We start from the raw sequence: 26,532 nt of genomic DNA on the forward strand, positions 1-26,532 counted from the left end.
TTTCTCCACTTCTCAGTCTGACAGTCTCTGTAGCTGTCCTGGTGGTGAGTGCAATTAAATTTTATTATTGCCACACAGCATACTGCACAAAGGTGTCTCGAGTTAGGAGTTTCATGCTTCAGTCCATTCACATCCAAGAGAAGAGTGGGCGGCTCATCTCCTCCCTCTGCTCGTCCTTCACGCTAAATAAGGAGATTGTTCAAGAAATGCATGGGTGGTCTCAGAAAACAGAACTCCTTTGGGTAGCTGTGCCCAAAGGGGCAGGGGTCAGCATCAGGTGGAGACTTGAAGGGTAGAAGAGAACAAACACACAAACTTCATTGCCCTGGCCAAACAGACTGGGCAGTGCTGAGGAGCTCTCCTGAATTGTCAGTAAAAAGAAGGAACAAAAGCATTGCAGAACTCTCCACTCCACCTGGGACTCATCTCTGGGTCCCAGTGAGGCGCAGAATGACCTTAACACTTGAGGTTATAAGGAAGGTAAGTATTTATTTATGAATCCGGACAAACGGGGAATCATTTCATCTAATACGTGTGTAAAATTACAGTAGCTGTGAACTTGGTTAAATGCAGTGAAGCGTTACATATTCATGAAAGTTTTAGGAATGTCTGTACATATTCATAACCTGTCCCCAAGAAGGCGGTTCTTATTACAATGAGTTCAGGAGACCATTTCCAGGGTCTCCACCTCCGGCTCCTCCTGTTGCAGCTGCACAGCGATCGTTAACCCAGGTCCTCTTCTCTGTACACGGTCACCTTTGGTCCAGTGTGATAAGTTGGTTGGGACTCAGACTGCTGAGTTGGTTAAAACTGGTGTAGCTCCTGTCCTTGCCAAAGTTTTTGTTACCTAGTTCACCCAAGAATGCATCAAGGATGCACCCAAGGATTATCATTTTTGCAAGGCATCAGTGAAGTCCTGTTTTTCGTACAATAAGTTAGACAGAGCTAAGCAAGGCTGGGCAATAGTGATGTGGGTTAAAGGGTTAGCTTTCTAAGTGTCTTTAGTGACCTGGGGTAGGGTTAGTTCTCCAGTGTCAGTTCTTTAAGTGTTCATTAGTTAATTGTCTATTCCCTGTATCACCAGGAAAAACATCTCCTGGCATTAGGGTATCAGCAGGCCTCCCCTCCACTGCCCCAAAGCCTTCCTCTTGCTGGGGCACCAACCAGTACCATTGGAGAGGCAAAGAAACCTCCCCAAACTACCAAAAGAGTGAGGGCTGTCAGAACCCTGCAGTGCCATGTGCTGGGGATGCTCAGGGAGGGGACGGGATCCAAAGGGACCTGGGTAGAAAAACAGCTCTGAGACAACTTCAAAGAGGCGACGCGCTTCCCTGCCCTGCAGACATGGAGTCAGCTGGGACGCATCCCAGCAGGCCAAGGGAGTGCCTTCAGCAGGCAAGCTACCTGGGATAGACTCTCCCTACCCATGGTGAGTCACACTCTGGTTTTGGATTGCCCGTGTGTCAGGCTTCTGGTGTGAGTCCAAGCCAGGAGTGCATGCTGTCTGCAGGCCTGTATCCCACACAGGGATAAATTCCCCTGAGGCCAGGGCAGCTCCATCCCAGCCCCAGGAAAACCAGCTCTTACCACTGGGCTGGACCCGAGTACACAGCTCCTGGAAGCCCTAATGGCCTTCGGTCTCAGTGTGACCTTCTTGCCGGCACTCCCACAGCTCAAGGGGCTCACAGGGTGGCCAGTGTTTGGAAAAGTGCCCAAACCATTGTGTCTCTAGCTGGTCAGGTCCAAAGTGTGCAGCAAAAGTGCATTGTGGTGAGAGGAGAGTGGGAGGAATAAGACATTGTCCTGAGCCCCTAAATGCCCCTCATTTGTCAGGAAAAAACCTGCTCCATGGGGCTCTACATACAGCATATTTTTGGCAGGTACTGATGTTTGCTTGCACAGGAAATCCTTGCGCTTCTCATATGGTACTTGAAATGAGTGGCTGTGGCCTGGAGCACATGGCAGAAATGCGGAATTGAAATGGGAACGTTGACAGAAACAAAAACACAACCTATGTCATTAATTAGGATATTTTGCTTTGGAAGTGAGTCTGTTGGAAAATTACTGCCCGCGTGCAGTGACTGTGGGCCTGGGGCGGTGCAGGAGCAGTATAAAAGTGGGTCGTGCACCTCACTCTCGCATCCACTCCTCTCGCCTCCCTCTTCTTGGAACTGAGGTGAGTCGGACAACCATTCTCCTCCTCTTCCTCCTCCTCCTCTGGGGTTTCTTTTTCCTTTGTCCCATGCAGGGTGTTGAGGCTGCTCGCCATGGGAGCAGACAGGGGGCAGAACCTGTGACAAGGAGAGACTGAAGTGTCTCCTGAGCTATGGGCTACGTGGGGATCTCCCTGGTCAAACTTGGCAGGGGTCGTATGAAGGAAAAGCCTGTGGGTCACCTACACAGCCTCCAACTCTCGTCTCCATTTTGTTCCTTGGATCTCTCATGGTTGGGAGAAAGGCTGATACTATGCCATCCCTCATGCCCTGCCTCCCCCTGCCCTCTCTCCCAGGTGCAGCTCCAGCCACAAGACATGTCCTGCTACAACCCGTGCCTGCCCTGCCAGCCCTGCGGCCCAACCCCGCTGGCCAACAGCTGCAATGAGCCCTGTGTCCAGCAGTGCCAGGACTCCAGAGTTGTCATCGAGCCCCCAGCTGTGGTGGTGACCCTGCCTGGCCCCATCCTCACTTCCTTCCCGCAGAACACCGCCGTGGGATCCTCCACCTCCGCTGCCGTTGGCAGCATCCTCAGCTCTCAGGGAGTGCCCATCAACTCCGGGGGCTTTGGCCTCTCTGGCTTGGGCAGCGGCATCTGTGGCACCAGGAGGTGTTTCCCCTGCTAAAGCTGCTGGTGATGGCCCTGGGGAAGGAAACCAGGGACCCAAAAGATAGGGCTGGACTGGAGACAAATCATCAGGTTGTTGCTTTGAGATGGGCTGAGCAACCCTAGCACCCTTTGCAAAAAGACAGGGCCAGCCTGGGCTCTCAGAAAGCACAGCCTGTGCTGCCTTATCCCTCTTCCAGAGTCTCCTCTTCCTTTTTATGTCCTTGTTCTCTTGTGCTCCTCTGGGCTGTGAGCCCCATAAAACCAGCCTAGGGAGGACCTGCTGGCCCTTCTCCCTCTGTGGGACAGGCAGGTGGACACCTGGCTGGATCTGCACCAGAGCCATGGGTCACACGCTCCTGTCTGCCTCTGGTGCTCTGAGTACTGGAGCTGCCCCTCAGAGCAGCTCCTCAGACCTTGTTTTCTTTTTGACTCATTAAAGTTCTTCTGCATACCAGCCCATGCCTTTGTCTCGTCCTTTACCCTGCTGATGCTCTCCCAAGATGTCCAGGGAGAGAGATGTTGCTCAGGCCTGGTTCTGGGATGCGATTGTTGGGGAAGGTTGTGCAGTGATTGTCAACTAGTTTGATATTGACTATGCTTAGTGTAGCCTCTGGTTTCTAAACATCTCTGTGTATGTGGGGTATACTGGGGTAGAACAACACAAGGCAGTTCAGTCACTACCATCACTTTGCTGAATACACCTTTTTCCTTGAGAAGCTCAACATTGTGAAGCAAGTAGTCAAGAGAAGGAGGAATGAATGTGGTATTGACAAGGCAGAGGCAATACTGTCCCAGGAAAGCCCAGGAGAACCTGTCCTGACCGAAGCCTTGAGACGTAGAATTTTGGGGTGAGGGAAAGACCAGGTGGAAAAGAAAAGCTGGAGAACAGGAAGGGAAAATACTGCCACAGCATCTTTGGGAAAACTTGTCCCAAGACCTGGGGTGCACAGATCGTACGATCTTCTAGTTGGTGCAGAGATGCCTTCTGCAATCTTTTCTTACGTTACTCAGAGCATTCAGGAGAACTCCTGCACACTGCCTGTCTTCTCGCCTGAGAACCTGAGCTCCTTCTCCTCATTGCTGGACCTGTATCCAGTGGGCCAAGAAAGCACAAAAAGGCTGTCCTGGCACCATAGGATCAGAGCATAATCAAGTTGCAAATGACCTTCAGAGATCATTGGTCTCAAGCCATGAGTCCTGGTTTGTTTAAAAGAAGACCAGTTTCTTTTTTAGTGAATTCTTCCTTTGGCTAAGCTCTTCTAAGTAACTGCACTTTTCTGAATTTAGCTGCGTTCTTTTTTCAGACTCTTCACTCTAGAGCTGATAACGGTAGCAATGACATGCAGAAGAGGCCCGGGTTGAGACTTATGGCTATGGCAGTCAAGTTTGCTGATAAATTTTGCACGTCCCATAAGTGAGAGAGGTGTATTTGCAAGGAGGAGCAAACAGAACAGGTGACTAAAATTGACTGAGTATTCCACCCCACACACCTCATACACCCTATAAGGCTGAGAGATCACAACGGTCTTGTTCTCTTCGACCATGGCCGGCATATGAAGAGGTCCCTGACCGGCAGTTGCGATCATAGGCCTGGTTCCAGACCCTGCATCTCTGAATCCAGTTCTGGTCACTGAGTAGACCAGCCCAGGACTTCCGGGTGCCTGCCCTGCAGCCACTGGAGTGACACCAGCTCCCTGACGGGAAACGCTGCATTACCCTGGGAAATTCAAGATTGGTTTTGTTTATTTTGTATTATTTTCTCTATTTATTAGTAGCATTAGTAAAACATTTTTAACTTTTCCAACTTGCTAATCTCTCTCCATTTTCCTCCTATTACCTTTCCTTAGTGGGGAAGGCAGGGGGGTTAACAGAGACCATCTGCCACAGTCTTTTGTCGCCCTGCAGTAAACAGTGACCATGTCCAAGGAGGGTGACTGGACAATGTACCCAGGAAATCTCTTTCACTGCTTGACCCACCTTTTCCTGAAAATCATTTTCTTCCTACCATAAACAAACCTCTCATGTCTGAACGTGAGCCCATTGTCTCTAGTCCTCCAGCCACGCACAGCCAATGTTGAGCCTAGATCTGTCTTTGGCAGGATGTCACCATTGCCACTCCAAGGCTGCTCTTCATTCTCACAACAAATATTGTATTCATGCTCAGCAAGCCCCGTGCCCTCAGCCACTGCTCCCCACACAAGTGCTCCAGCTCCTCACCATCCTGGAACAACTTCTGCTGAACACACTCCACTTGGCCAAGGTGTTTCTTGCATCACGTCTTTCTTGCATCACAGCAGTGTTGTAGGTACTTTCAGGTGCTGAGAAGAGTGGGACAATCACTACCCTATATCTCCAATCTGAGGTCCTGCTTACCTTGGCCAGGATGCTGATTAGTGTTATTGGTCCGCAGGAGCAGTGCTGGAGTTGCACCTGTTTACTGACATTATTTGAAGAGCACCTCTCCCTGGCCCTGCTGTTGGGCTGCTGCCTCTCAGGCCATGAGGGATTCATGGGGAAACAAGGCTGGCTCTATCTGGACATGCATCATCTTGCCCAGCTGTGTCCTACAGCAGTTGAGCAGCTCCTTTCCTCATCTACAAGCCACTCTGAAGCCTTTGCTGCTGCTCACCACACTGCTTTAGAGACATTCTGAACAGCCCTTGGAGACACTCAGCCTGCACCCGCTGCCTCTTCTCCTGCCAGTGCCTCTCCCTGCTCCCTCCCTCCAGAAACATTCCCAGGAAGCTCTGGGCACAGAACGGGAAGGAGCAAGATGAGGACGACATGTGCTGTGTCTTGGTCTCTGTGGTATGTAGAACTCAGTCAGCATTAATCACCTCCCAACTGTGCTCTTCATCCACTGTCCCAATAGTATGGGTGCAGATTTGGAAGAAAAGGAGAGCAAAATACCTTTGGGTCAAGATAAGGACACTCCTAGGGGGGAAGTGAGAAAAAAAAAAAATGAAATAACAAGTGATGCAAAAGCAATCATCCACCACTTTGCAGCACCAGATCAATGCCTGAGCACCTTCTGAAGAACAAGTACTTTGAAAAGAATGGCCACAGTCGTTCACGTAAAAATTTTTGTGTTAACAACCACCGCCCAACCATCCCCAAGAAGTCCTTCCCAGAATCACCGTGAGGAACATTTCCCTCAATGGGTATCTTGGGACAATGTCTGCAGGGAAAAGGATGACACAGAGGCTTGGACTGGGATGCAGAAGAACTTGCAGTTATCCCCAGCTTTACACCAGAGTCCACAAACCTCACATTAAATCAACGGTTTTAATTAATAGCAGTAAACATTTCACTTAAGAATGAGCAAGGACCCCGGGGCTATACACAAGAAAACACTCCCACATCGGTTTCTCTGGGAAGAGGGAGCTGAATTTCCTCATCCTCTCCACTAGACAGCTCCCCCAGCACTGTAAGGGCCCCAATGCCAGGACAAAGCACAGAGCATTTGGTTCTATTAACATGTTCCCAACATCAGCAAAATCAAGAGATAAGCAGTGCAGTAAGCAAACTGCCTTTGCTGTACAGTGGCCTGTAACTTGGTAACTGCTACAGCTAAAACCTGCTCAAATCAAAACTGCTGCTGTCTCAAACCCCACAGGAAGCACCAAAAAGACTGGAGTGAGGTGACCTTGTCTGGTCACCAGACGTGCACCAAGATGCTCTATCGCTTCCACCTCCTTCAGCAAGACATGGAGAATTACAGACATTCCAGAGTTGTAGGCTGAGATACAAGCAGTGTGAGTAAGAAATGCAGAGGCCACATAGACAAGCAAAGCATAGTAAGAAAGATTTATTCCCTGTTTTCTATCAGGAGGTGATTTTCACCCAATTCCTGCAAAGCAAGGCCAGAGTACATGTAGTGGTTGTTTTGAAAAATGAATGAACAAATATTGAATGACCCCTCCACTTCCTCCTTATTTCTCTTACAGTTCTTGCTCAGCACAGCATCATATGGTATCTACTGTCCCTTTGGTGACCCTTTCTGAGTCAGCTGTCCTGCAGATGTCCTGCCTATGTCCGCTCACAGGCTCTTGCCTAGCACCAGCCTATTGGCCTTTGGGAGTGTGGCTTGAGACACAAACTTGCTGCTGTGCAAGCACTGCTCAACAAAAGCCAAAACACAGATGTGCTGTCATCAGAACAGTTCCAGCTACAACTGCAAAGCACAGCATTATGAACACTGCTGTAGGGAAAGAGAATTCCATCCCAGTCAGAATAAACACAATTGTGCCAAAAGCCACCACACAACCACGCTGAAAACAGCCCTCCCAGTATCATTCTTGAAGACCATTCTTCTCCCTGGGCACCTTGGGAAAGCATCTGCAGAGGAAAAGATGACACAGAGACATGAGCTCACGTGCAGAAGAACTTTAATGAGGCAAAAGAGGGAAAGAGGTGGATCAGAGTGGAGATCCTGGAGCAGGAAGCACCCGGGGCAGACAGGAATCTGTAACTCATGGCTGTGGAAGATATTGAACCAGGTCTCCGTCTGCCTGTCCCACAGAGGGAGTAGGGCCAGCAGGTCCTCCCTAGGCTGAATTTGTGGGACTCACAGCCCAGGGGAGCACAAGAGAACAAGGACACGAGAGGAACAGGAGACACTGGATGAGGGGAAAGGCAGCATGGGCCGTGCTCTGAAACCAACAACCCAATTCTCCCTCCCAAGTCCAGTCCCATCCTGTGGCTCCCTGGGGGCCTTCCCCAGGGCCATCAACAGCAGCTTTAGCAGGGGAAACACCTCCTGGTGCCGCAGATGCCGCTGCCCAAGCCAGAGAGACCAAAGCCCCCGGAGTTGATGGGCACTCCCTGAGAGCTGAGGATGCTGCCAACGGCAGCGGAGGTGGAGGATCCCACGGCGGTGTTCTGCGGGAAGGAGCTGAGGATGGGGCCGGGCAGGGTCACCACCACGGGGGAGGGCTGGATGTAAACATTGGAGTCCTGGCACTGCCTGACACAGGGCTCATTGCAGCTGTTGGCCAGCGGGGTTGGGCCACAGGGCTGGCAGGGCAGGCACGGGTTGCAGCAGGACATGTCTTGTGGCTGGAGCTGCACCTGGGAGAGAGGGCAGGGGGAAGAAGTACAGTGGAGATGAGTGAGGAGCAGCTTGTCACCCCAGCATGAGCAAGACAAGGTATGGCCTGCAGACAAGAGCTGGACAATGTGTAGGGGGCACACACACTTCTCCTTCCCCTCAGGCAGCCCCACCATGAGCGATGAAGCCCAAGGGGATCCCACCTTGCCCACAGCTCAAGGAGACACCTCAAACAATACACCACCATGTCACACTTTCTGACCAATTCCCCCTCACACTACAAACATCCTCCAGACCCTGCATGGGACTAAAGGGCAGGAATGCAATGAGAAATCTTAAAGGTGGAGGAGGAGAAGGAGGTGCAGATAGGGCTTCATACTCACCTTGATCCCAAGGAGATGGAGGCAAGAGGAGTGGATGAGAGAGTCAGGAGAAGGACCCGCTTTTATACTGCTCCTGCACCGCCCCAGGATCACAGTCACTGCACGCGGGCAGTAATTTCCAGCAGACTCACTTCCAAAGCAGAGCATCATATGTAAAGTTTCTATTTTGGTGCCCATCAATGCTGTCATTTTGTTTCCTCATTTCTGACATGCCTGCTCTGCCATGCAGGCTTCTTTCATGTGCTGGCTTGAGATGCCTCAGTGGAATTACAGCAAATAGTGTCTTGGCAGAAGTTTGTAACTATATCATAAAACTTCACAAGACTTCAAGAACAAAAGTCAAAACAATGTTACCTTTAAGTGTCCAGAATAAAGATAGAAGGAAAGAGAGAGAGAAAGGGAAAGAGGAAAGATGGAAGAGGAATAGGAAGAGGAAGAGGAAGAGGAAGAGATTTGAATATCAGAAGGAAGGGAAGATTTCTCCACTTGTCAGTCTGACAGTCTCTGTATCTGTCTTGGTGGTGAGTGCAATGAAATTTCATTATGCCACACAGCATACTGCACAGAGGTGTCTCGAGTTAGGAGTTTTATGCTTCAGTCCTGTTTTTTGTACAATAAGTTAGACAGAGCTAAGCAAGGCTGGGTAATAGTGATGTGGGTTAAAGGGTTAGCTCTCTAAGTGTCTTTAGTGACCTGGGGTAGGTTAGTTCTCCAGTGTCAGTTCTTTAAGTGTTCATTAGTTAATTGTCTATTCCCTGTATCACCAGGAAAAACATCTCCTGGCATTAGGGTATCAGCAGGCCTCCCCTCCACTGCCCCAAAGCCTTCCTCTTGCTGGGGCACCAACCAGTACCATTGGAGAGGCAAAGAAACCTCCCCAAACTACCCAGGGAGTGAGGGCTGTCAGAACCCTGCAGTGCCATGTGCTGGGGATGCTCAGGGACTGGACGGGATCTGAAGGGACCTGGGTAGAAAATCAGCGCTGAGACAACTTCAAAGAGGCGAGGCATTTCCCTGCCCTGCAGACATGGAGTCAGCTGGGACGCATCCCAGCAGGCCAAGGGAGTGCCTTCAGCAGGCAAGCTACCTGGGATAGACTCTCCCTACCCATGCTGAGTCACACTCTGGTTTTGGATTGCCCGTGTGTCAGGCTTCTGGTGTGAGTCCAAGCCAGGAGTGCATGCTGTCTGCAGGCCTGTATCCCACACAGGGATAAATTCCCCTGAGGCCAGGGCAGCTCCATCCCAGCCCCAGGAAAACCAGCTCTGACGATTGGGCTGGACCCGAGTACACAGCTCCTGGAAGCCCTAATGGCCTTCGGTCTCAGTGTGACCTTCTTGCCGGCACTCCCACAGCTCAAGGGGCTCACAGGGTGGCCAGAGTGTTTGGAAATGTGCCCAAACCATTGTGTCTCTAGCTGGTCAGTTCCAAAGTGTGCAGCCAAAGTGCATTGTGGTGTGAGGAGAGTGGGAGGAATAAGACATTGTCCTGAGCCCCTAAATGCCCCTCATTTGTCAGGAAAAAACCTGCTCCATGGGGCTCTATATAGAGCATATTTTTGGCAGGTACTGATGTTTGCTTGCACAGGAAAGACTTGCGCTTCTCATATGGTACTTGAAATGAGTGGCTGTGGCCTGGAGCACATGGCAGAAATGCGGAATTGAAATGGGAACGTTGACAGAAACAAAAACACAACCTATGTCATTAATTAGGATATTTTGCTTTGGAAGTGAGTCTGTTGGAAAATTACTGCCCGCGTGCAGTGACTGTGGGCCTGGGGCGGTGCAGGAGCAGTATAAAAGTGGGTCCTGCACCTCACTCTCGCATCCACTCCTCTCGCCTCCCTCTTCTTGGAACTGAGGTGAGTCGGACAACCATTCTCCTCCTCTTCCTCCTCCTCCTCTGGGGTTTCTTTGTCCCTTTGTCCCATGCAGGGTGTTGAGGCTGCTCGCCATGGGAGCAGACAGGGGGCAGAACCTGTGACAAGGAGAGACTGAAGTGTCTCCTGAGCTATGGGCTACGTGGGGATCTCCCTGGTCAAACTTGGCAGGGGTTGTATGAAGGAAAAGCCTGTGGGTCACCTACACAGCCTCCAACTCTCGTCTCCATTTTGTTCCTTGGCTCTCTCATGGTTGGGAGAAAGACTGATACTATGCCATCCCTCATGCCCTGCCTCCCCCTGTCCTCTCTCCCAGGTGCAGCTCCAGCCACAAGACATGTCCTGCTACAACCCGTGCCTGCCCTGCCAGCCCTGCGGCCCAACCCCGCTGGCCAACAGCTGCAATGAGCCCTGTGTCCAGCAGTGCCAGGACTCCAGAGTTGTCATTGAGCCCCCAGCTGTGGTGGTGACCCTGCCCGGCCCCATCCTCACTTCCTTCCCGCAGAACACCGCCGTGGGATCCTCCACCTCCGCTGCCGTTGGCAGCATCCTCAGCTCTCAGGGAGTGCCCATCAACTCCGGGGGCTTTGGTCTCTCTGGCTTGGGCAGCGGCATCTGTGGCACCAGGAGGTGTTTCCCCTGCTAAAGCTGCTGGTGATGGCCCTGGGGAAGGAAACCAGGGACCCAAAAGACAGGGCTGGACTGGAGACAAATCATCAGGTTGTTGCTTTGAGATGAGCTGAGCAACCCTAGCACCCTTTGCAAAAAGACAGGACCAGACTGGGCTCTCAGAAAGCATGGCCCATGCTGCCTTTCCCCTCTTCCAGTGTCTCCCTTTTTTTTGTGTCCTTGTTCTCCTGTGCTCCCCTGGACTGTGAGTCCCACAAAGCCAGCCTAGGGAGGACCTGCTGGCCCTGCTCCCTCTGTGGGACAGGCAGGTGGACACCCGGCTGGAAGTGCATCACAGCCATGGGTCACATACTCCTGTCTGCCCCCGGTGTTCTGGGTACTGGAGCTGCCCCTCAGAACCACCTTCTTTTGTTTTCTTTTTGACTCATTAAAGTTCTTCTGCATCCCAGCCCATGTCTTTGTCTCATCCTGCTCAGGACTGGTTATTGGATCAGGTTGTTGGAGAAGGTTGTGCAGTGATTGTCAACTAGTATGGTATTGACTATACTTAGTCATGACTTGGGTGTAGCCTCTGGTTTCTAAACATCTCTGTGTATGTGGGCTATACTGGGGTAGAACAACACAAGGCAGTTCAGTCACTACCATCACTTTGCTGAATACACCTTTTCTTTTTCCTTGGGAAGCTCAACATTGTGAAGCAAGTACTGAGGAGAAGGAGGAATTAATGTGGTATTGACAAGGCAGAGGCAATACTGTCCCAGGAAAGCCCAGGAGAACCTGTCCTAACGCCAGCCTTGAGAGGTAGAATTTTGGGGTGAGGGAAAGACCAGGTGGAAAAGAAAAGCTGGAGAACAGGAAGGGAAAATACTGCCACAGCATCTTTGGGAAAACTTGTCCCAAGACCTGGGGTGCACAGATCGTACGATCTTCTAGTTGGTGCAGAGATGCCTTCTGCAATTTTTTCTTATCTTACTGTCATGGAGGCACCCCGAGGTTAGTTTAAGGGACAACAGGGTCCAAAACAACTTTTGTTAAACCGGTGAGAAACAGGGTTTTAACACTCCAAAAGTGACTTAAATACAGGTTTGGATATCAGTTGAGGAAAATTATTAAGGGGCAGCAACTAATACAACAGGCGGCCCACAGAGTGCATGCATGTGGCTTCACCAAAACAATGCTGGAGCCATCCCTGAGTCCCGGAGAAGTACACACTTGCCTAAACACAGTGTGGGATTATTTTTAAAGAGATGCACGTACTCGTAGTGAGTACAGGAAGTGTACACTCGCGATTCTGCGAGGGTAAATTTGTAATACACTTTCAATCCTGCAAGGGTTAATTTACTTACATGTGCAAATGTGCATGGAATATTACACGTGCTATTGTGGAAGCACGGGAGGAAAACACACTCGCGATTGTGCGAGGAAATAATTTATACACGTGCTCGTATTGAGCACAGAAAGTTACGTGTGCAAATGTGCACGGAAAGTACACGTGCTTCTATTAAGCACGGAAAGTACGCGTGCAAATGTGCACGGAAAGTTACACGTGCAAATGTGCACGGAAGGAAAATACACCCGCGATTATGCGAGGATTAATTTTACATGTGCTCATGTGCACAAAAAGTATAAATATACTCGCAATCCTGCGAGAAGTTTTACTCACACCCGTGGCGGCAAGGCAAGCGCAGTCTCCATCCCGGGGAGAGGGGCTCTCGGCGTCAGCATCTTGATCGTGCTCCGAGAGACCCACGACAATGGGCGGAGCCTCGACGAGAGTTCCGTTTTTATATTGGCTGATCAGATCTGACTGTAGACATTCTAGAAGCTTCTTTGCACCCCCACACTGGCTGTGGCTGCCCCTGAAGCCACCAAACATCCCCCACACTGGCCGCAGGTGCCCACGGCTCAGTGTCGCCTCGGCACTCCCTTTTCTTAATGGCCCTGGCCAGGGTGCTCTGCGGCCAAATAAAAGAAGCTGTTAGCCTCAAGTAGCAGAGAGAGAGGGGGATGTGCCTACTCCTTCCATACTGAAGGAGGGAGGGGGAGAGAGGGGGGTTTGCACTCTGCCACACTTACTCAGAGCATTCAGGACAGCTCCTGCACACTGCCTGTCTTCTCGCCTGAGAACCTAAGCTCCTTCACCTCATTGCTGGACCTGTATCCAGTGGGCCAAGAAGGCACAAAAAGGCTGTCTTGGCATTATAGGATCAGAGCATAATCAAGTTGCAAATGACCTTCAGAGATCATTGGTCTCAAGCCATGAGTGCCTGTCCTGGTTTTCTTTAAAACAAGACCAGTTTCTCTTGTAGTGAATTTTCCCCTCAGCTAAGTTCTTCTAAGTAACTGCACTTTTCTGAATTTGGCTGCATGTTTTTTGAGACTCTTCGCTCTGGAGCTGATAGCAGTAGCAACGACATGCAGGAGAGGCCCAGGTTTAGACTTATTGCTATAGCAGTCAAGCTTACTGATAAATTTTGCACGTCCCATAAGTGAGAGAGGTGTATTTGCAAGGAGGAACAAAGAGAACAGGTGACTAAAATTGACAGAGTATTCCACCCCACACAAATCATACACCCTATAAGAGTGAGAGATCACAAGGGTCTCGTCCTCTTCGACCATGGTCGGCATCTGAAGAGGACCCTGCCTGTCGTGCCTGCTATCCTAGGCCTGGTTCCAGACCCTGCATCTCTGAATCCAGGTCTGGTTAACTGAGAAGTCCAGCCCAGGGCTTCTGGGTGCCTGCCCTGCAGCTGCAAGGGTGAAAAATCATGGACTCCACACAATCCAATATGAATTCAAGCAAAGCCATTTATTACAGAAACAAGCCTCCTTATATACGCAGTTATTTCCTGATCACACATCCATGCTACAAACATGCATTAGCTGATTGGATATTGTCTATGTTCATGAGCTGTCCACGCACCCGAGTCTCACTGCTAATAGTTCTCTTGATGTAGAACTGCCTCACTCCCACAGCAGCTCCTGTTTTCAGCTTTCCGAGGTGGCCTTGAAATTCCTTTGGGCCTGGCTAGTTCAGTAACAAATCTCCATCTAACAGAAACCCATCCACACATTAATTTCAAGAAAATCCCTCAAATCTCCCACATGCAGCCACCGGAGTGACACCGGCTCCATGGTGGGAAACACTGCATTACCCCAGGAAATTCAAGACTGGTTTTGTATATTTTGTATTATTTTCTCTCTTTATTACTTGCATTAGTATAGCATTTTTAACTTTTCCAACTTGCAAATCTCTCTCCATTTTCCTCCTATTATCGTTTTTCTTAGTGGGGAGGCAGGGGGTTTAACAGAGACCATCTGCCACAGTTTATTGTCACCCCGCAGTAAAAGGGAACCATGTCCAAGGAGGGTGACTGGACAATGTCCCCGGGAAACCTCTTTCACGGCCTGACCCACCTTTTCTGAAAACCATTTTCTTCCTACCAGGTACAAACCTCTCATGTCTGAACATGAGCTCATTGTCTCTAGTCCTCCAGCCACACACAGCCAGTGTTGAGCCTGGATCCGTCTTCTGTGGGACCTCACCACTGCTACTCCAAAGCTGCTCTTCATTCTCACAACGAATATTGTCTTCAGCAAGCCCCGTACCCTCAGCCACTGCTTCCCACACAAGTGCTCCAGCTCCTCACCATCCTGGAACACCTTCTGCTGAACACACTCGGCCAAGGTGTTTCTTGCATCACGTCTTTCTTGCATTACAGCAGTGTTGTAGGTGCTTCCGGGTGCTGAGAAGAGTGGGACAGTCACTACCCTGTATCTCCTATCTGAGGTCCTGGTCACCATGGCCAGGATGCTGATGAGTGTGCTTGGTGCCCAGGAACTGTGCTGGAGTTGCACCTGTGTTGCTGGCGTTACTGCAAAAGAATCTTTCCCTGGCCCTGCTGTTGGGCTGCTGCCTTTCAGGGCATGAGGGATTCATGGGGAAACAGGGCTGGTTTTATCTGGACATGCATCATCTTGCCCAGCTGTGTTCTACAGAAGTTGAGCAGCTCCTTTCCTCATCTACAAGCCACTCTGAAGCCTTTGCTGCTGCTCACCATGCGGCTTTGGTGAAATTCTGAAAAGTCCTTGGAGACACTCAGCTTGCACCCGCTGCCTCTTCTCCTGCCAGTGCCTCTCCCTGCTCCCTCCCTCCAGAAACAATCCCAGGAAGCTCTGGGCACAGAACAGAAAGGAGCAAGATGAGGACAACATGCACTGCATGTGGGTCTCTGTGGTGTGTAGAACCCAGTCAGCATTAATCACCTACCAACTGTTCCCTTCATCCACTGTCCCAATAGTATGGGGGCAGATTTGGAAGAAAAGGAGAGCAAAATACCTTTGGGTCAAGATAAGGACACTCCTAGAGGGGAAGTAAGAAAAAAAAAAATGAAATAACAAGTGATGCAAAAGCAATCATCCACCACTTTGCAGCACCAGTTCGATGCCTGAGCACCTACTGAAGAACAAGTACTTTGAAAAGAATGGCCACAGTCGTTCACGTAAAAATCTTTGTGTTAACAACCACCGCCCAACCATCCCCAAGAAGTCCTTCCCAGAATCACCGTGAGGAACATTTCCCTCAATGGGTATCTTGGGACAATGTCTGCAGGGAAAAGGATGACACAGAGGCTTGGACTGGGATGCAGAAGAACTTGCAGTTATCCCCAGCTTTACACCAGAGTCCACAAACCTCACATTAAATCAACGGTTTTAATTAATAGCAGTAAACATCTCACTTAAGAATGAGCAAGGACCCCGGGGGTATACACAAGAAAACACCCCCACATCGGTTTCTCTGGGAAGAGGGAGCTGAATTTCCTCATCCTCTCCACTAGACAGCTCCCCCAGCACTGTAAGGGCCCCAATGCCAGGACAAAACCCAGATCATTTGGTTCTGTTAACATGTTCCAAACATCAGCAAAATCAAGAGATAAGCAGTGCAGTAAGCAAACTGCCTTTGCTGTACAGTGACCTGTAAATTGGTAACTGCTACAGCTAAAACCTGCTCAAATCAAAACTGCTGCTGTCTCAAACCCCACAGGAAGCACCAAAAAGACTGGAGTGAGGTGACCTTGTCTGGTCACCAGACGTGCACCAAGATGCTCTATCGCTTCCACCTCCTTGAGCAAGACATGGAGAATTACAGACATTCCAGATGTGTAGGCTGAGATACAAGCAGTGTGAGTAAGAAATGCAGAGGCCACGTAGACAAGCAAAGCATAGTAAGAAAGATTTATTCCCTGTTTTCTATCAGGAGGTGATTTTCAGCCAATTCCTGCAAAGCAAGGCCAGAGTACATTGTAGCGGTTGTTTTGAAAAATGAATGGACAAATATTGAATGACCCCTCCACTTCCTCCTTATTTCTCTTACAGTTCTTGCTCAGCACAGAGTCATATGGTATCTAATGTCCCTTTGGTGACCCTTTCTGAGTCAGCTGTCCTGCAGATGTCCTGCCTATGTCCCCTCCCAGGCTCTTGCCTAGCACCAGCCTATTGGCCTTTGGGAGTGCGGCCATCATCAGAACCGTTCCAGCTACAACTGCAAAGCACAGCATTATGAACACTGCTGTAGGGAAAGAGAATTCCATCCCAGTCAGAATAAACACAATTGTGCCAAAAGCCACCACACAACCACACTGAAAACAGCCCTCCCAGCATCATTCTTGAAGACCATTCTTCTCCCTGGGCACCTGGGGAAAGCATCTGCAGAGGAAAAGATGACACAGAGACATGAGCTCACGTGCAGAAGAACTTTAATGAGTCCGTAACTCATGGCTGTGGAAGACATTGAACCAGGTCTCCGTCTGCCTGTCCCACAGAGGGAGCAGGGCCAGCAGGTCCTCCCTAGGCTGACTTTGTGGGACTCACAGCCCAGGGGAGCACAAGAGTACAAGGACACTAGAGGAAGGGGAGACACTGGATGAGGGGAAAGGCAACATGGGTCGTGCTTTCTGAGAGCCCAATCTGGCCCCATCCTTTTGCAAGAGATGCCAGGGTTGCTCAGCCCCTCTGAAACCAACAACCCAATTCTCCCTCCCAAGTCCAGTCCCATCTTGTGTGTCCCTGGGGTCCTTCCCCAGGGCCATCAACAGCAGCTTTAGCAGGGGAAACACCTCCTCGTGCCGCAGATGCCGCTGCCCAAACCAGAGAAGCCAAAGCCCCCGGTGTTGATGGGCACTCCCTGAGAGCTGAGGATGCTGCCAACGGCAGCGGAGGTGGAGGATCCCACGGCGGTGTTCTGCGGGAAGGAGCTGAGGATGGGGCCGGGCAGGGTCACCACCACGGGGGAGGGCTGGATGTAAACATTGGAGTCCTGGCACTGCCTGACACAGGGCTCATTGCAGCTGTTGGCCAGCGGGGTTGGGCCACAGGGCTGGCAGGGCAGGCACGGGTTGTAGCAGGACATGTCTTGTGGCTGGAGCTGCACCTGGGAGAGAGGGCAGGGGGAAGAAGTACAGTGGAGATGAGTGAGGAGCAGCTTGTCACCCCAGCATGAGCAAGACAAGGTATGGCCTGCAGACAAGAGCTGGACAATGTGTAGGGGGCACACACACTTCTCCTTCCCCTCAGGCAGCCCCACCATGAGCGATGAAACCCAAGGGGATCCCACCTTGCCCAGAGCTCAAGGAGACACCTCAAACAATACACCACCATGTCACACTTTCTGACCAATTCCCTCTCTACACTACAAACATCCTCCAGAACCTGCATGGGACTAAAGGGCAGGAATACAATGAGAAATCTTAAAGGAGGAGGAGGAGAAGGAGGTGCAGATAGGGCTTCATACTCACCTTGATCCCAAGGAGACGGAGGCAAGAGGAGTGGATGGGAGAGTCAGGAGAAGGACCCGCTTTTATACTGCTCCTGCACCGCCCCAGGATCACAGTCACTGCACGCGGGCAGTAATTTCCAGCAGACTCACTTCCAAAGCAGAGCATCATATGTAAAGTTTCTATTTTGGTGCCCATCAATGCTGTCATTTCATTTCCTCATTTCTGAAATGCCTGCTCTGCCATGCAAGCTTCTTTCATGTGCTGGCTTGAGATGCCTCAGTGGAATTACAGCAAATAGTGTCTTGGCAGAAGTTTGTAACTATATCATAAAACTTCACAAGACTTCAACAACAAAAGTCAAAACAATGTTACCTTTGAGTGTCCAGAATAAAGATAGAAGGAAAGAGAGAGAGAAAGGGAAAGAGGAAAGATGGAAGAGGAATAGGAAGAGGAAGAGGAAGAGGAAGAGAAAGAGATTTGAATATCAGAAGGAAGGGAAGATTTCTCCACTTGTCAGTCTGACAGTCTCTGTATCTGTCTTGGTGGTGAGTGCAATGAAATTTCATTATTGCCACACAGCATACTGCACAGAGGTGTCTCGAGTTAGGAGTTTTATGCTTCAGTCCATTCACATCCAAGAGAAGATTGGGCGGCTCATCTCCTCCCTCTGCTCGTCCTTCATGCTAAATAAGGAGATTGTTCAAGAAATACGTGGGTGGTCTCAGAAAACAGAACTCCTTTGGGTAGCTGTGCCCAAAGGGGCAGGGGTCAGCATCAGGGAGAGACTTGAAGGGTGGAAGAGAACAGACACACAAACTTCATTGTCCTGGCCAAACAGACTGGGCGGTGCTGAGAAGCTCTCCAGAATTGTCAGTAAAAGGAAGGAACAAAAGCATTGCAGAAATCTCCACTCCACCTGGGACTCATCCCTGGGTCCCAGTGAGGCGCGGAATGACCTTAACACTTGAGGTTATAAGGAAGGTATGTATTTATTTACAAATCCGGACAAACGGGGAATCATTTCATCTAATACGTGTTAAATTACAGTAGCTGTGAACTTGGTTAAATGCAGTGAAGTGTTACATATTCATGAAAGGTTTAGGAACGCCTGTACATATTCATAACCTGTCCCCAAGAAGGCGGTTCATATTACAAAGAGTTCGGGAGACCATTTCCACAGTCTCCACCTCCGGCTCCTCCTGGTTGCAGCTGAGCAGAGATCGTGAACCCGGGTCCTCTCTCTGTACACGGTCACCTTTGGTCCGGTGTGATGAGTTGGTTGGGACTCAGACTGCTGAGTTGGTTAAAACTGGTGGAGCTCCTGTCCTGTGCCCAAGTTTCTGTTATCTAGTTCACCCAAGGATGCATCAAGGATGCACCCAAGGATTATCATTTTTGCAAGGCATCAGTGAAGTCCTGTTTTTCGTACAATAAGTTAGACAGAGCTAAGCAAGGCTGGGCAATAGTGATGTGGGTTAAAGGGTTAGCTCTCTAAGTGTCTTTAGTGACCTGGGGTAGGGGTAGTTCTCAAGTGTCAGTTCTTTAAGTGTTCATTAGTTAATTGTCTATTCCCTGTATCACCAGGAAAAACATCTCCTGGCGTTAGGGTATCAGCAGGTCTCCCCTCCACTGCCCCAAAGCCCTCCTCTTGCTGGAGCACCAACCAGTACCATTGGAGAGGCAAAGAAACCTCCCCAAACTACCCAGGGAGTGAGGGCTGTCAGGACCCTGCAGTGCCATGTGCTGGGGATGCTCAGGGACTGGACGGGATCCAAAGGGACCTGGGTAGAAAAACAGCTCTGAGACAACTTCAAAGAGGCGAAGCATTTCCCTGCCCTGCAGACGTGGAGTCAGATGGGACGCATCCCAGCAGGCCAAGGGAGTGTCTTCAGCAGGCAAGCTACCTGGGATAGACTCTCCCTACCCATGCGAGTCACACTCTGGTTTTGGATTGGCCGTGTGTCAGGCTTCTGGTGTGAGTCCAAGCCAGGAGTGCATGCTGTCTGCAGGCCTGTATCCCACACAGGGATAAATTCCCCTGGGGCCAGGGCAGCTCCATCCCAGCCCCAGGAAAACCAGCTCTGACCACTGGGCTGGACCTGAGTACACAGCTCCTGGAAACCCCAATGGCCTTCAGTCTCAGTGTGACCTTCTTGCCAGCACTCCCACAGCTCAAGGGGCTCACAGGGTGGCCAGTGTTTGGAAATGTGCCCAAACCATTGTGTCTCTAGCTGGTCAGGTCCAAAGTGTGCAGCCAAAGTGCATTGTGGTGTGAGGAGAGTGGGAGGAATAAGACATTGTCCTGAGCCCCTAAATGCCCCTCATTTGTCAGGAAAAAACCTGCTCCATGGGGCTCTACCTAGAGCATATTTTTGGCAGCTACTGATGTTTTATCACACAAGAAATCCTTGCGCTTCTCATATGGTACTTGACATGAGCGGCTGTGGCCTGGAGGGCATGGCAGAAATGCGGAATTGAAATGGGAGCGTTGACAGAAACAAAAACACAACCTATGTCATTAATTAGGATATTTTGCTTTGGAAGTGAGTCTCTTGGAAAATTACTGCCCGCGTGCAGTGACTGTGGGCCTGGGGCGGTGCAGGAGCAGTATAAAAGTGGGTCCTGCACCTCACTCTCGCATCCACTCCTCTCGCCTCCCTCTTCTTGGAACTGAGGTGAGTCGGACAACCATTCTCCTCCTCTTCCTCCTCCTCCTCTGGGGTTTCTTTGTCCCTTTGTCCCATGCAGGGTGTTGAGGCTGCTCGCCATGGGAGCAGACAGGGGGCAGAACCTGTGACAAGGAGAGACTCTGGGGTGTGGCTGAAGTGTCTCCTGAGCTATGGGCTACGTGGGGATCTCCCTGGTCAATCTTGGCAGGGTTGTATGAAGGAAAAGCCTGTGGGTCACCTACACAGCCTCCAACTCTCATCTCCATTTTGTTCCTTGGATCTCTCATGGTTGGGAGAAAGACTGATACTATGCCATCCCTCATGCCCTGCCTCCCCCTGCCCTCTCTCCCAGGTGCAGCTCCAGCCTCAAGACATGTCCTGCTACAACCCGTGCCTGCCCTGCCAGCCCTGCGGCCCAACCCCGCTGGCCAACAGCTGCAATGAGCCCTGTGTCCAGCAGTGCCAGGACTCCAGAGTGGTCATTGAGCCCCCAGCTGTGGTGGTGACCCTGCCCGGCCCCATCCTCACTTCCTTCCCGCAGAACACCGCCGTGGGATCCTCCACCTCCGCTGCCGTTGGCAGCATCCTCAGCTCTCAGGGAGTGCCCATCAACTCCGGGGGCTTTGGCCTCTCTGGCTTGGGCAGCGGCATCTGTGGCACCAGGAGGTGTTTCCCCTGCTAAAGCTGCTGGTGATGGCCATGGGGAAGGAAACCAGGGACCCAAAAGACAGGGCTGGACTGGAGACAAATCATCAGGTTGTTGCTTTGAGATGGGCTGAGCAACCCCAGCACGCTTTGCAAAAAGACAGGACCAGCCTGGGCTCGCAGAAAGCATGGCCCATGCTGCCTTTCCCCTCTTCCAGTGTCTCCCTTTTTTTTGTGTCCTTGCTCTCCTGTGATCCCCTGGGCTGTGAGCCCCACAAAGCCAGCCTAGGGAGGACCTGCTGGCCCTGCTCCCTCTGTGGGACAGGCAGGTGGACACCCGGCTGGATGTGCATCACAGCCATGGGTCACATACTCCTGTCTGTCCCTGGTGTTCTGGGTACTGGAGCTGCCCCTCAGAACCACCTTCTTTTGTTTTCTTTTTGACTCATTAAAGTTCTTCTGCATCCCAGCCCATGTCTTTGTTTCATCCTGCTCAGGACTGGTTATTGGATCAGGTTGTTGGAGAAGGTTGTGCAGTGATTGTCAACTAGTATGGTATTGACTATACTTAGTCATGACTTGGGTGTAGCCTCTGTTTTCTAAACATCTCTGTGTATGTGGGCTATACTGGGGTAGAACAACACAAGGCAGTTCAGTCACTACCGTCACTTTGCTGAATACACCTTTTCTTTTTCCTTGGGAAGCTCAACATTGTGAAGCAAGTACTGAGGAGAAGGAGGAATTAATGGGGTATTGACAAGGCAGAGGCAATACTGTCACAGGAAAGCCCAGGAGAACCTGTCCTAACGCCAGCCTTGAGAGGTAGAATTTTGGGGTGAGGGAAAGACCAGGTGGAAAAGAAAAGCTGGAGAACAGGAAGGGAAAATACTGCCACAGCATCTTTGGGAAAACTTGTCCCAAGACCTGGGGTGCACAGATCGTACGATCTTCTAGTTGGTGCAGAGATGCCTTCTGCAATTTTTTCTTATCTTACTGTCATGGAGGCACCCCGAGGTTAGTTTAAGGGACAACAGGGTCCAAAACAACTTTTATTAAACCGGTGAGAAACAGGGTTTTAACACTCCAAAAGTGACTTAAATACAGGTTCGGATATCAGTTGAGGAAAATTATTAAGGGGCAGCAACTAATACAACAGGCGGCCCACAGAGTGCATGCATGTGGCTTCACCAAAACAATGCTGGAGCCATCCCTGAGTCCCGGAGAAGTACACACTTGCCTAAACACAGTGTGGGATTATTTTTAAAGAGATGCACGTACTCGTAGTGAGTACAGGAAGTGTACACTCGCGATTCTGCGAGGGTAAATTTATAATACACTTTCAATCCTGCAAGGGTTAATTTACTTACATGTGCAAATGTGCACGGAATATTACACGTCCTTATGTGGAAGCACGGGAGGAAAACACACTCGCGATTGTGCGAGGAAATAATTTATACACGTGCTCGTATTGAGCCCAGAAAGTTACGCGTGCAAATGTGCACAGAAAGTACACGTGCTTCTATTAAGCACGGAAAGTACGCGTGCAAATGTGCACAGAAAGTTACACGTGCAAATGTGCACGGAAGGAAAATACACCCGCGATTATGCGAGGATTAATTTTACATGTGCTCATGTGCACAAAAAGTATAAATATACTCGCAATCCTGCGAGAAGTTTTGCTCACACCCGTGGCGGCAAGGCAAGCGCAGTCTCCATCCCGGGGAGAGGGGCTCTCGGCGTCAGCATCTTGATCATGCTCCGAGAGACCCACGACAATGGGCGGAGCCTTGACGAGAGTTCCGTTTTTATATTGGCTGATCAGATCTGACTGTAGACATTCTAGAAGCTTCTTTGCACCCCCACACTGGCTGTGGCTGCCCCTGAAGCCACCAAACATCCCCCACACTGGCCGCAGGTGCCCACGGCTCAGTGTCGCCTCGGCACTCCCTTTTCTTAATGGCCCTGGCCAGGGTGCTCTGCGGCCAAATAAAAGAAGCTGTTAGCCTCAAGTAGCAGAGAGAGAGGGAGATGTGCCTACTCCTTCCATACTGAAGGAGGGAGGGGGAGAGAGGGGGGTTTGCACTCTGCCACACTTACTCAGAGCATTCAGGACAGCTCCTGCACACTGCCTGTCTTCTCGCCTGAGAACCTAAGCTCCTTCACCTCATTGCTGGACCTGTATCCAGTGGGCCAAGAAGGCACAAAAGGCTGTCTTGGCATTATAGGATCAGAGCATAATCAAGTTGCAAATGACCTTCAGAGATCATTGGTCTCAAGCCATGAGTGCCTGTCCTGGTTTTCTTTAAAACAAGACCAGTTTCTCTTGTAGTGAATTTTCCCCTCAGCTAAGTTCTTCTAAGTAACTGCACTTTTCTGAATTTGGATGCATGTTTTTTGAGACTCTTCGCTCTGGAGCTGATAGCAGTAGCAACGACATGCAGGAGAGGCCCAGGTTTAGACTTATTGCTATAGCAGTCAAGCTTACTGATAAATATTGCATGTCCCATAAGTGAGAGAGGTGTATTTGCAAGGAGGAGCAAAGAGAACAGGTGACTAAAATTGACAGAGTATTCCACCCCACACACATCATACACCCTATAAGAGTGAGACATCACAAGGGTCTCATCCTCTTTGACCATGGCCGGCATCTGAAGAGGACCCTGCCTGTCGTGCCTGCTATCCTAGGCCTGGTTCCAGACCCTGCATCTCTGAATCCAGGTCTGGTTAACTGAGAAGTCCAGCCCAGGGCTTCTGGGTGCCTGCCCTGCAGCTGCAAGGGTGAAAAATCATGGACTCCACACAATCCAATATGAATTCAAGCAAAGCCATTTATTACAGAAAAACCCTCCTTATATACGCAGTTATTTCCTGATCACACATCCATGCTACAAACATGCATTAGCTGATTGGATATTGTCTATGTTCATGAGCTGTCCACGCACCCAAGTCTCACTGCTAATAGTTCTCTTGATGTAGAACTGCCTCCATCCCACAGCAGCTCCTGTTTTCAGCTTTCCGAGGTGGCCTTGAAATTCCTTTGGGCCTGGCTAGTTCAGTAACAAATCTCCATCTAACAGAAACCCATCCACACATTAATTTCAAGAAAATCCCTCAAATCTCCCACATGCAGCCACCGGAGTGACACCGGCTCCATGGTGGGAAACACTGCATTACCCCAGGAAATTCAAGACTGGTTTTGTATATTTTGTATTATTTTCTCTCTTTATTACTTGCATTAGTATAGCATTTTTAACTTTTCCAACTTGCAAATCTCTCTCCATTTTCCTCCTATTATCGTTTTTCTTAGTGGGGAGGGCAGGGGGGTTAACAGAGACCATCTGCCACAGTTTATTGTCACCCTGCAGTAAATGGGAACCATGTCCAAGGAGGGTGACTGGACAATGTCCCTGGGAAACCTCTTTCACGGCCTGACCCACCTTTTCTGAAAACCATTTTCTTCCTACCAGGTACAAACCTCTCATGTCTGAATGTGAGCCCATTGTCTCTAGTCCTCCAGCCACACACAGCCAGTGTTGAGCCTGGATCCGTCTTCTGTGGGACCTCACCACTGCTACTCCAAAGCTGCTCTTCATTCTCACAACGAATATTGTCTTCAGCAAGCCCCGTGCCCTCAGCCACGGCTCCCCACACAAGTGCTCCAGCTCCTCACCATCCTGGAACACCTTCTGCTGAACACACTCCACTTGGCCAAGGTGTTTCTTGCATCACGTCTTTCTTGCATTACAGCAGTGTTGTAGGTGCTTCCGGGTGCTGAGAAGAGTGGGACAGTCACTACCCTGTATCTCCAATCTGAGGTCCTGGTCACCATGGCCAGGATGCTGATGAGTGTGCCCTCCCAGCATCATTCTTGAAGACCATTCTTCTCCCTGGGCACCTTGGGAAAGCATCTGCACAGGAAAAGATGACACAGAGACATAAGCTCACGTGCAGAAGAACTTTAATGATGCAAAAGAGGGAAAGAGGTGGATCGGAGTGGAGATCCTGGAGCAGGAAGCACCTCGGGCAGACAGGAGTCTGTAACTCATGGCTGTGGAAGACATTGAACGAGGTCTCCGTCTGCCTGTCCCAGAGAGGGAGCAGGGCCAGCAGGTCCTCCCTAGGCTGACTTTGTGGGACTCACAGCCCAGGGGAGCACAAGAGTACAAGGACACTAGAGGAAGGGAAGACACTGGAAGAGGGGAAAGGCAACATGGGTCGTGCTTTCTGAGAGCCCAGACTGGCCCCGTCCTTTTGCAAAAGATGCCAGGGTTGCTCAGCCCCTCTGAAACCAACAACCCAATTCTCCCTCCCAAGTCCAGTCCCATCTTGTGTGTCCCAGGGGTCCTTCCCCAGGGCCATCAACAGCAGCTTTAGCAGGGGAAACACCTCCTGGTGCCACAGATGCCGCTGCCCAAGCCAGAGAAGCCAAAGCCCCCAGAGTTGATGGGCACTCCCTGAGAGCTGAGGATGCTGCCAACGGCAGCGGAGGTGGAGGATCCCACGGCGGTGTTCTGCGGGAAGGAGCTGAGGATGGGGCCGGGCAGGGTCACCACCACGGGGGAGGGCTGGATGTAAACATTGGAGTCCTGGCACTGCCTGACACAGGGCTCATTGCAGCTGTTGGCCAGCGGGGTTGGGCCGCAGGGCTGGCAGGGCAGGCACTGGTTGTAGCAGGACATGTCTTGTGGCTGGAGCTGCACCTGGGAGAGACAGCAGGGAGATGAAGAACAGGGTAGATGAGTGAGGAGCAGCTTGTCACCCCAGCATGAGCAAGACAAGGTATGGCCTGCAGACAAGAGCTGGACAATGTGTAGGGGGCACACACACTTCTCCTTCCCCTCAGGCAGCCCCACCATGAGCGATGAAGCCCAAGGGGATCCCACCTTGCCCACAGCTCAAGGAGACACCTCAAACAATACACCACCATGTCACACTTTCTGACCAATTCCCTCTCACACTACAAACGTCCTCCAGACCCTGCATGGGACTAAAGGGCAGGAATGCAATGAGAAATCTTAAAGGAGGAGGAGGAGAAGGAGGTGCAGATAGGGCTTCATACTCACCTTGATCCCAAGGAGACGGAGGCAAGAGGAGTGGATGGGAGAGTCAGGAGAAGGACCCGCTTTTATACTGCTCCTGCACCGCCCCAGGATCACAGTCACTGCACGCGGGCAGTAATTTCCAGCAGACTCACTTCCAAAGCAGAGCATCATATGTAAAGTTTCTATTTTGGTGCCCATCAATGCTGTCATTTTGTTTCCTCATTTCTGACATGCCTGCTCTGCCATGCAGGCTTCTTTCATGTGCTGGCTTGAGGTGCCTCAGTGGAATTACAGCAAATAGTGTCTTGGCAGAAGTTTGTAAGTATATCATAAAACTTCACAAGTCTTCAAGAACAAAAGTCAAAACAATGTTACCTTTGAGTGTCCAGAATAAACATAGAAGAAAAAAGAGAGAGAAAGGGGAAGAGGAAGAGAGAGAGAGAAAGAGAAAGAGAAAGAGAAAGAGAAAGAGAAAGAGAAAGAGAAAGATTTTAATATCAGAAGGAAGGGAAGATTTCTCCACTTCTCAGTCTGACAGTCTCTGTAGCTGTCCTGGTGGTGAGTGCAATTAAATTTTATTATTGCCACACAGCATACTGCACAAAGGTGTCTCGAGTTAGGAGTTTCATGCTTCA

General features: G+C 50.5%; 3 protein-coding genes across 3 annotated transcripts; all 3 read right to left on the reverse strand.

Moving 5' to 3' along the window:
• Positions 1–7,563: 7,563 nt before the first annotated feature.
• On the reverse strand, positions 7,564–7,872 carry LOC309449164 (feather keratin Cos1-2-like; the record flags this gene model as incomplete). The annotated part of the gene is made up of 1 exon (XM_082071108.1): positions 7,564–7,872. The coding sequence occupies one exon, from the start codon at positions 7,870–7,872 to the stop codon at positions 7,564–7,566; it is 309 nt and encodes a 102-aa protein (XP_081927234.1).
• An 8,993-nt stretch (positions 7,873–16,865) lies between these two features.
• On the reverse strand, positions 16,866–17,174 carry LOC309449173 (feather keratin 2-like; the record flags this gene model as incomplete). The annotated part of the gene is made up of 1 exon (XM_082071119.1): positions 16,866–17,174. One exon carries the CDS (start codon positions 17,172–17,174, stop codon positions 16,866–16,868), a length of 309 nt encoding a protein of 102 aa, XP_081927245.1.
• Positions 17,175–25,225: 8,051 nt separating this feature from the next.
• On the reverse strand, positions 25,226–25,534 carry LOC309448900 (feather keratin 1-like; the record flags this gene model as incomplete). Its single annotated transcript, XM_082070760.1, has 1 exon — positions 25,226–25,534. The coding sequence occupies one exon, from the start codon at positions 25,532–25,534 to the stop codon at positions 25,226–25,228; it is 309 nt and encodes a 102-aa protein (XP_081926886.1).
• Positions 25,535–26,532: the final 998 nt, after the last annotated feature.

Source organism: Streptopelia decaocto (assembly GCF_964273445.1).
Source record: "Streptopelia decaocto genome assembly, chromosome: 22".
NCBI lineage: Eukaryota > Metazoa > Chordata > Aves > Columbiformes > Columbidae > Streptopelia > Streptopelia decaocto.